Raw genomic sequence first — 11,365 nt, 5'->3', positions numbered from 1 at the left:
CATTTTAGTTATGCGGGTTGGGTCGGTTATACTACCCGCAAAATAGGCAAGCTACGAACTGTAAGAGTAGATACGGGTCATAGGCTTGCATCGTCGTTTGTTTCAAAGGAAAGGAAACATACCTGGAGTCTACGAGTATAGGCTACGAGCCGTAGAGATGTCTACTAGTCATAGAGTAGACTTGTAGACTTAAAAATGCTTTTTGTATTCAATATGGGGTTGACAAATCAAATGTACGAGCCATATAATGGACTCCAACTTGTATACTAGACTCGTGTATCTTTTTAAGTCCCCTTCTATTTCTAGTATTTCCAAGTCGGCATGGGAATGTACTCAACCTTTGGTCTATATTTTTTATGCTTTTTGTGACTCTTATTTGACATGGACCTTGATAAAATCTAAGTTATCCTAAAAGCTAACAAGTAATAGTACATGACTAAATTGGGCTGCCTTCCAAACAACGTTTGATTTAACATCATGGTACGACTTGGATATACTTAGTTTCTCAGACTTCACTAAGTTTTTATGCTTTCATGATTTTCATTTCATCCTCTGCACCTATGTATGTTTTGATTCATTGACCATTAACTTTGAACTTCATACTATCCTTCTTTTCTAGCTCTACCACACCATATGGAAAGACTTGATTCACCTAAGTGGTCTCAGCCATTTAGTCTTGAGTTTTCCAAGGAATAAATGCATCCTTGAGTTGAAAAGAAGGACTAAGTCTCCGGGCGCAAATGTTTACTTTTCAATCTTTTGGTCGTGATATTTCTTCATTCTTTATTTATACAGGGTTGCGCTCTCATATATATTTAGGCAAAACTTATCAAGCTCATTTATTTGATTCATCCTTTGCTTTGATGCGGCGTTCCAATCCATGTTCAATTTTTTCAACGCCCACATAGGTTTGTGTTCCAACTCTACGGGCATATGACAAGAGTTTCCAAAGACAAGTTGATAAGGCGACATACCTATAGGTGTCTTGAATACAGTGCGGTAAGCCCATAGAGCGTCATCAAATTTTCTTGACCAATCCTTTCTATTTGCGCTTACCGTCTTTGCAAGTATTTGCTTGATTTCACAATTGGAGACTTCAACTTGTCCACTAGTTTGTGGAGGATAAGAAGTTGCTATACTATGTTGAACCCTATACTCTTAAAGTAACGCTTTGAACAATCGATTACAAAAGTGGGAACCTCCATCGCTGATTATTTCCCTTGGTGTACAGAATCTTGAGAAGATGTTATGCTTGAGGAATGTGGTGACACTCCTTGCTTCGTTGTTGGGAAGTACAACCGCTTCAACCCATTTAGACACTTAGTCAACTACAACGAGGATATATTTCATTCCATTTAAACTTACAAAAGGTCCCATGAAGTCAATTCCCCATACGTTGAACAATTTAATTACTAGAATATGGGTGAGTGGGAGTTCATGTTTCCTTGAAATTCCTCCTTCCCTTTGGCAACGATCACAAGATTTGGTGAAATCATGAGTGTCTTGATGAATTGTTGGCCAGTAGTACCTATATTGTAGGATCTTGTAGGCTGTCCAGATATTACTATGATGGCCGCCGATGGGCGGCGAATGACATGCTTCCAAAATACTCATCATCTCTACTTCAGGTACACAGCGATAGTCCGCTACTTGGTTTTCTTTCCTTTTCCAATCTTTTACTTTATCTTTCAATTTTAACATCGCCTCTTCTTCAAGCCTTGAGAGATGGTCCGCTACTTGGTTTTCTGACCCTTTCCAGTCTTTTACTTCAAACTCAAATTCTTGTAATAGAAATACCCAATGAATAAGTCTTGGATTTTCATCCTTTTTTGCCATGGGATATCACAATGCAGCATGGTCTATGTGTACAATAACTTTTGTGCCCAATAGGTAAGATCTAAACTTCTCGAAAGTGAACACAACGATAAGCAACTCTTGTTCGGTCATGGTATAGTTTCTTTGAGCAATATTAAGGGATTCGCTAGCATAATATATTGGATGTAAAATCTTCTTACGCCTTTGTCCAAATACTACACCAAGTGCTACTCCACTTGCACACATATGACTTCAAAGGGATGCTCCCGATCGGGTGCAATAATGATATGAGCTGGTACTAACCTTTTCTTTAATTCTTCGAATGCCTCTATACAGGTTTCATCAAAAACAAACTTTGTGTCCTTCTCTAGTAGTTTGCATAGAGGATGTGCTATTTTGGAGAAGTCTTTGATGAAGCGGCGATAGAATCCGGTGTGTCCAAAAGAGCTTTGAATACCTTTTACGGAGATAGGGAGGAGGTAAATTTGCGATTACCTCAATCTTTGCTTGATCTACCTCAATGCCTTTATTTGAAATCTTATGACCCAGCACTATGCTCTCTTTCACCATAAAGTGATACTTCTCCTAATTTAGCACAAGGTTGCACTCTTCACACTTTTTTAGTACATTTTGGAGATGAACCAAACAATCCTCGAATGAGTTACCAACCACTGAAAAATCATCCATGAAAATCTCAATTGTATCTTTTACCTTATTTGAAAAGATGGAGATCATACAACATTGATAAGTTGTCGGTGTGTTACACAATCCAAATATCATTCTTTCAAAAGTAAATATCCTATATAGGCATGTGAAGGTGGTATTCTCTTGGTCTTCTAGTGATATAAAGATCTAATTATAGCCTGAATATCCATCAAAAAAATAGTACTAGCCTTTTCCATCTAGACGGTCGAGCATTTGATCCATGAAAGGTATTAGCAAGTGTTTTTTTCAGTCCATGAGTTGAGATTGCAATAATCTATACACACTCTCCAACCGGTGATAGGCCTCATTGGAATGAGTTCATTATTTGCATTTGGCACCACAGTAATACCACCTTTTTTTGGTACATATTGGATAGGACTTACCCAATTACTATCTGTGATTGGATAAACAACTCCAGCATCTAACCATTTGATGATCTTATTTTTAGTTACCTCTTGCATAGGTGGGTTGAGACGTCGTTGGTGTTTAATGCTTGGTTTTAAATCTGGCATGAGTTGGATTTTATGAGTGCATATGCCCAGTGGTATGCCAATGATGTCACTATGGACCACCCTATTTCTCTTTTGAAATGCCTTAAGACATATGTAAGCACTTTACTTACTTTTGAAGAAGATCGGCAGCTATTATGACTAGCAGCATGTTGTTGGGTTCCAAGAATGCATATTGCAAGTGATATGGCAGTGCTTTGAGTTCCAAAGTTGGAGGTTCCTCGATAGATGGATTCGCAGGTGGAGTTGCTCTATTCTTCAAGTCTAAGTCGAGTCTCTTACTCTCCAATATGATCTTTACAAAGTTCATGATGATGGAAGCTAAAGCTTCAACTCCTAACCTCTCTTCAATAGATATGTTTGGTTGCAAATCATTGACAACATTAATCATGGATACAACTCCTAGATCATTGTGATGCTTTATTGCTCGGCATACATCAAAAATCACCTCTACATTATTTAGTCAAAATTTTAGTTTGCCAGTTTCCATGTCTACCAAAGCACGTCCAATTGCTAAGAATGGTCTACCCAAAATAATAGGAACATCAAAGTCTACTTCACAGTCAAAAATGACGAAGTCAGCAGGGAATATGAATGAGTCAACCTTCACGAGGACATCATAAATAATACACATGGGCTTCTTCACAGTATGATCTGCCATCAAAAGCTGCATTGACATCGATTTGGGGGCTTCCAAACCCAATTGTTGTAACACCGCAAGTGGCATCAAGTTAATGATAGCACCCAAGTCGCACAATGCTATTGCAAAATTGAATACCCCAATGGTACATGGTATAGTGAATGCACCTGGGTCTTTTTTCTTTTGCACAAAGGAGCGAGTGGTGATTGTACTACAATTATGCAAGTTGTCGGCCGGTTTAAAGCTTATCGGTCTCTTTTTTGTGACAAGATCCTTTATGAACTTGGCATAATCCGATATTTTTTCTAGTACCTCTATCAAGGGAGCATTCACTAAAAGTTATTTCAGCATGAAAATAAACCTAAGGAACTTTCCATCTTTGACCTTTTTCTTCAATCTTTGCAGAAAAGGAGGAGGAGGTCTTGGCATTGGAATTGGAGTTCGATCAGTGTCTTTTGCATTGCCTGCTTTCTCATCACGCTTTGCATCTCTTTTTTTAGGTTTTTTGGTATTTGGATCTTCACCTATTGCTTCTTCCTCAATTTTTCTTTTAGTTTCATCCTCACTAACAACCACATCGTGTACATCATCCTTAAGTTCTAGCATAGGTGGATCAACCATTTGAATGCCACTTCGGGTGGTCACCGCCATGCATTGCCCGTCATTATTTGGATTTTTCATTGTATTACTTAGGAGAGTTCCTTTTTGGCGTGGGTTCAAAGAGGACAAAATCTTCCCCAATTGTTACTCAATAAGCTTTATGGATATGGAATGTGATTCAACTCTTTGATTCATTCTGAAAAAATCATTGCATATCTCCTTAAGATTATCCTCTATTGCATCATACTTTTTCATCATCTTAGCCATCATGTCTTCGATTCTTGCAAGTCTGGATCCCCTATCTCTATTTCTGGGAGGGATGTATGCACCACCATTGATGTTGTCTCTCTTTCTCCAATCACCTTCTCTGTCTTGCCCGTGGTTTCGATCATTATATCCATTTTGGTTATAATTATTCTCGCGATTGTAGTTTCCATCACGATTGTAATGTCCCTCTCGATTGAAGTTGTTATAGTTCTAACCTTGATTTCCTTGACCTTGGCTCCAAGAATCCTGGTTGGATGCTTAAGCGCTGGTCTGAAAACCCCCAACTTGATTATTCACATAATCGGAATCTTTCTCATATCCATAATCGTCATAACTTGGTGCCCTATTTTGATGGTCAATTGCATTAACTTTTTCTTGTCCCATGCTTTTGACTACCAACCTGATGTCAGTCTTTAATTAAGTGAGCTCTTGAGATATCTCTTCATTTTGTAAGTTGGGATTCTGATTTATGCGAGCAGAAAAAGAGATTTTTGAAGTTTTTGTGTCCCTATTTCTCCAAGATCTGTTAGTCTTTGTAACACGATCAAGTCTCTATGTGGACTCTTAGAAAGTGTTAGCCAAAAATACTCCGCCAGTGATGGTTTCGATAATAGCCTTTTTATTATCATCAAGTGCACGATAGAATAGCTTAAGAAGTGACTCGTCCTCTATTCTATGATTTGGTATGCTTCGTAGATACTTTACAAATCTCTCCCAAGCTCCACAAATTGAATCTCCAAGAAACTATTGGAAATTATTGATTCTGTCAGTTAGTCAACTTTTTGGATAATAGGAAATATTTCTCTTTGAATGCTAGGTGTAATCCATCCCAAGTTGTGATTGAGTTGTATGGGAGTTCGGACAACCAAATTGAAGCTTCGCCAGTAAGTGATAATGGAAAAACACGCAATCCAATGATATCCATATTCAAGCTTGGGTCACCAGCACTGCTTTGACTAACATATGCCACATTCTGGAGATGAATGTATGGATCTTCGGATGGCAATCCCAAAAATAGTCCTCTATTATGAAGCATTTGAATTAGCCCACTAGTGATGCTAAACTTTGTTTCTGGCGGCGATGGAGGTAACTTAATCGCACCCGTAGTTCTGACAACGTTAGGATGAACCCCGTAGTTGTTCCATATGCCGAATTCAAGACGTTGTCTCGGTGGAGGGCGTTGCCTTGCTACTTGTGGGTTATTAAGGACATTCTGCGGTTGCTGTTGCAGAGGATGTTATGGTGCATTGTCATGTTTCAATTTTGGGATTTAAGGGAATTAAGGGATTTCCTTGACTTCTCATATTTGGCATGCACTAGAAATCAAAACTTGTTTCAACACAAACAAAAGAAAAAGTAACGTAAAATAAGGAAATAATGACTACCAATCAAATAATAAAATTAATCTTAATCTAAAGCCAAATTCCCTGGCAATGGCGCAAAAATTTGATACGTTCAAATTACACCTCCTTAAATAAGTATAAAGCGATCATTAATCAAATATAGAACCTAACGAAGGTTAGGGTCGATCCCACGAGGAATATGGTTTAGACTTTAGATTAATTATTTATTATTTGCTTTAGTAATCAAGTTATTTCCATAAAAAGAGAAAACAAAGGGGCAAATTTTTATAACCTGATCAATATTAAATAGCAAGCGTCAACAAACAAAAGTACGGTTTGATGTGGTTTAAATCAATAAGAAGTGAAACTAGGGTTTTGTGTGTTCCCACGCATCCTTAACTAAGTAGACTTTTTTATTAGTAATTCTTTCCTAGTATGTTACATGTAGAATCGATAAGTTAATTTTACCTAGTCCTTGATTCGGCAAATAGGTAAATTTTACTACGCAACTTGATCCATCTACAAGTGTATGATTTACTAACCCTTACCAATGATCCCAAATTTAGATATCCCTTGATCCGTTCAAGCTAATTACATGAGGATGATTAGCCCAAATTTGGTTGTTTAATCCATTTTCCCATCAGTTACCTCCTTGATTCGGCAAGTAAGGATAAGGCGAGTTCTAACAGTGGACACCATTAAAAAGCAATCAAACTGAAGGGAAAAATAATACATGCATGCACACTATTCAAGAATTACTTTTTATTAAGTTGTACTTCGTTAATTCTTCATGGTTCCCACAACCCTACTTGTGAAATTAGCTACTCATAACTATGTATTCCTACTTAATAATTTTTAAATTAAAGAAAATCATAAACTTACAATGAGAAGTGTGAAAGCTCAAAAAATCTTCAATAAATTCCAAACATAAAATATCGATAAATAAAACCCAAATTTAAGAATAAAAGCTCAAAAGTCACCTTCCAGATTGCATCATCATCTTTCTCTCTCTACAATATCTCTCTAGCAAAAAGCTCCCAATAAGGGCACTTAAGTCACAAATATGAAAATAGGGGGGACCTACCTCCCAATGCTGAAATATTTCGTTTGAAAGATAAGATTGTAGACCCTGTCGATACGAACGTAATGCAAGTTACGATGAACCGAGGGTCCAAACACAGCTCCTCCAATTCACCAAACACTAATGTGATCACTGTACACATATCTGAGGAGGAGCTGCGAGCAGCACACAAAATTATTGCTTTGCACAAAGATGGATTGATTCGAGTCTCAAGAGTGGGTGCAAATGATTCATCATCACTTGGACTACATACAATCGAAAAATTAGAACAAATTACATCACCAGTTGTGAGCATTGAATTTTCAAAATTTGAGTTGAAGAACACAGTCTCGCTGGACAAGCGAATTGAAATTCGAACAAGTTCCGGCGATATTCGAGACGTTGGACCCACTGGGGTTTGTTTTCCTGGTCAAGACGCGTCCAATGGTACAAGTTTCACCGGCATTGGAATCGCCGGTGAAAACTTCGATGTCGGCGCCGGAGCTTCGGTAAGTATATCCCATCAAAATCAATGCCAACATGCTAAGCTCGATGAGGAGAACCTTTCAGGCATCAAGAACCAGCTCAAATTTCAACCACAAGCTTCGAATATCCATTTGGCTACTGAACGAAAAGAGGTCGCCGGACCTTCGGTTAACCAATTGAGCCAAGACCAATGCCAAAAGGTGCGCAACAGTGTAGAGAAGCTTCCTAGCTATATGTCTAGTCTCTAATCACTACCAAAAGATTCAAATTTGAAAAGTCGTCAAGGTGACAATCGTGATGAGACTGCCGGAGCTCCGGTGAACAAAATGCTGAGACACCAATGCCAAAATGTTCCCAAGGCTATTGTGATGCTTACTACACAAACCACTGACCCCAAATTATCTTCAAAAAGTTCAAATTCAAAAAGTCGTCAAGACTTTTCCGAAGGAGATTATCACAGTCACAGTGGTATTCGAATTGAGGAACCTACATTGGCTAATGATCACCATCAGTACCTTGATGATTGTAGTCAATCCCACAATAATCAAATAACTTGCAATAATCCAATGCCAAAAAACTTGAACCATATCTGCAGCACTAGTTCGATCATAGGAGCACAGGGTAAGTTCTCTCCTTCTCTTGATTTCAATATGCAGGGTCAGTATGTGTGTTCTCCTAATGACATTCAACTATCTCCTAATCATATTAATCTTCCTAATAATCGTGGGCAAGGTTTGGAAAATAATTTGGTGCCTAGTGCTGATGTGCATCATTATCATACTAATAAGAATAGTGCAGCTGGGCATAATTCTACTTCTATGAATGTTGATGTTAATTTGTTGAAATCCAATGGAGTAAATACACTCCTTGGTACTGCTTCTAACAATCTTATGCAGGGTAATGAGCATAACACTACCAAGCCTAATTCTAATGCTGAGACCCTGACCACCAACATACTCCAAACTCATAAAACTACAAGTAATCCAAGTACCTTCCCAAAAATATCCTCTAACTTTGATAAGCCTAGCCCTAATAATCAAGTCCCTAAACCTGTTAGTACCCAACCTCAACAACCTGAAAACAACAATAGAAATCCTCAGCGAAATCAGTTCCCCAATAGAAAGGAATAGGTCCCTCACCCTGCCCCCTACACTGTGATCCAAACCTTTGCGTCTAAGCTTAGATTAAACCAAGCTAAGAATGACACCCCTCTTGAACTATCTACTCCTATCTATACTACTAGACAAGGGTTACCAGCTGTGATATATGACAATGATGACTTCATGATTAAATTGGCTCAAAGATGCAAATATACTCTTGTTGGGAAATTTAGTAACACCATGCCAAAGGTGGAACTCATAAGGAGAAGCTTCATCCTCCAAACACAGCTTGTGGGAGGTGTTAAAATTGCCCATTTTAATGCAAGGCATGTATACATTGACCTTGACAATGAAATGGATTACATAACTATATGGACCAGGCAAAGGATGACCATTGAAGGGCAAGTTATGAGGATACAAACTTGGACACCAACCTTTAGGCCTGAGTAGGAAACTCCTATAGTTCCTGTGTGGGTAGCACTGCCAGAACTCCCATGGCATTGCTATGAAAAGGAGTTTGTTACTACACTATTGGCCCCTGTTGGTAAAGTCCACTTTATGGATGCTGCCTCTATCCAAAAGACAAGAGGAAGTACTGCCAAGGTGAGAGTTCAAATCAACCTTACCTAGGAGAGGCCTCATCATGTCTGGCTTGGCTATGACAAAAGAGATCCAACTATTGGAAGATGGCAAGAACTACTATATGAGAATGTCCCTGAATATTGCATGTATTGCAAGCATCAGGGGCATATGGTGCATGTCTGCAACATAAGAAAAAGAGATGAAGAACAAAAGAACAGGAAAGAAGCAGAAAATGAAAAGAAAACCAAGAGCCATGATGAGAAAGACAAAAGAGAACAAGTTCATCCACCACCTGCCAACCTACAGGTGCACAACAATCCTTCAACAACCAAAGTACCACAATAGCCACAAAACACTATGACTAGCAAGGAGGACAATGGCTGGCAAACTCAAAGAAGAAAACAGAACAAAGGAACTACCAATGTGCAGCAGCACCAGGACATCAGAACCACAGGAGCACTACTCAAAGGTAAGTATGTACCAGTGCAGCAAGTCAATGCTGATCCAGGTAAGAATGCTACTCCTACTACTACTTCCAATGTTCATGTTGATCTTGTTATGCAAGATCAACCCACTAACCAAGGTGCAGGAGATACAAACAACCAAAGGAACTCAATAGTGAAGAGTTCATCAGTAAGGCAAGCAAGTACTACAACTCAGAGATAAGGTATTGACTTATCTCTCCCACAAGCCCCTTCCCCTCATATTGGATGTACAAGCAATATCTTAACAGGTACTACTTAAAGGGCCAATGTTGCAAGGGACTCAGGTATTGACTCTACTAGCCCAATCCCCAGGATGCCCCCAATTTTTAATGCAGTTGATATTATTGATGCTGAAGTTGTTGGGGGGCAGGATGGAAGTGAAAAGGAGTCATACTCTAACCTACAATAAGAGGTAACCATAAGAGGAAGGGATTTGTCTCATGTTTTGCATGAGTACCGAAACACTGACCCTAGGAGTGACTCTAGAGCCACTGCAACCACTGAGCACAACAATATCAATGATCCAGCCTAGCCTGAAAATGCTAAAGGAAATGGTACTGCACAGGATTCTACTTTGCCAACTCCTAAAGGCTCTATGGCTAAAGACTTGGGGTCACTTTCTAGCACCAGTGCCAAGTACTCTACTTCAAAGAGTAACAAGTTAAGTAAGAAAAGGAGGAATGTTATCAAGAAGAAAATTGATGGAAAAAATCATACTGAGAGAGTTCCTAAATTTTGTCACAGCATGACTATGCAACAAACTCATCAGCCTTGCCAACAATTTGTAATTGATAATGATCAAGTAGGAATGGATATCACTACCCTCCAAGCTCCCATTCAGTCAGCAGGTGTCAATACTGAAACACATACTAATGTAGCCAAGGCCAACTATACTCTCAATACTGAGGTTAATGAATATGTAGTGTGTGTATCTGAGAATGAAGAAGATAGTGATTATCAACCAATGACTGACTATGAGGATGAGAATGCTGTGAGTGAACAATTGATTAAGGCTTTCAGCCCATCCAGGGACAAGGTGTATGAGGATGAGGTCCAACAGGTTGCTAAGTCCAAGGGATTCTCTGATGAATATAGGGTCACTCATTCTGAAGATGAGGAAGACCATGACCATTGGAAAGAGGCACAACAAGAAGATCAACTGGAGGCATTCAGATCCACAGTGACAGCTTTATTGCAGAGGGAAAGTCAGCAAGACAAGGAGGAGAATGATCCACCCTCTAAAAGTAAGCAAACAAAGAAGAAGACTAAGAAAAGTATCATTAGCAGTTCTGATAAGGTTGTTCTCAACAGCAACATCAACACTAGGTCCAAAGCTCATAAACCTTAATGATTGGTACAATTTGCTGGAATACAAGGAGTATTAATACTCAAGGGGCCCTTGACAGGCTACAAAAGTTGAAAGATCTCCATAAGTTGTCTATTATAGCAGTACTGGAACCATTCTCCAACAAATCCCAAATTGAATTCCACAAAATTCAGCTAGGTATGGATAATGTTATGTCCAACTCCAATAGCAAAATCTGGTTATTCTGGAACAAAGACATTGTATGCAACATTATTGACCAGGATGAACAGCAAATAACTTGTGACATTACTCATGTGGCTTGTTCTAATAGCTACCTAATTACCTTTGTATATGCAAAATGCAAGGACTATATGAGAAAAGACTTATGGGATAAGATGCTGCAATTCTCTAATAAGGAGAAGCCTTGGTGCACCATTGGAGACTTTAATGTTATTACAGATGTTGAA

The 11,365-nt window shown here is 38.8% G+C and overlaps 1 protein-coding gene across 1 annotated transcript; it reads left to right on the top strand.

Moving 5' to 3' along the window:
* The first annotated feature begins 9,464 nt into the window (after positions 1 to 9,464).
* On the top strand, positions 9,465 to 10,940 carry LOC129894683 (uncharacterized). Its single transcript, XM_055970347.1, has 3 exons — positions 9,465 to 9,740; positions 9,841 to 9,876; positions 10,125 to 10,940. Exons 1-3 carry the CDS (start codon positions 9,465 to 9,467, stop codon positions 10,938 to 10,940), a joined length of 1,128 nt encoding a protein of 375 aa, XP_055826322.1.
* Positions 10,941 to 11,365: the final 425 nt, after the last annotated feature.

This window comes from Solanum dulcamara, chromosome 7 (assembly GCF_947179165.1).
Source record: "Solanum dulcamara chromosome 7, daSolDulc1.2, whole genome shotgun sequence".
In the NCBI taxonomy this organism is placed as follows: Eukaryota; Viridiplantae; Streptophyta; class Magnoliopsida; order Solanales; family Solanaceae; genus Solanum; species Solanum dulcamara.
The sequence above is the reverse complement of the archived record's forward strand: the minus strand, read 5'-3'. Positions and strand labels throughout refer to the sequence as shown.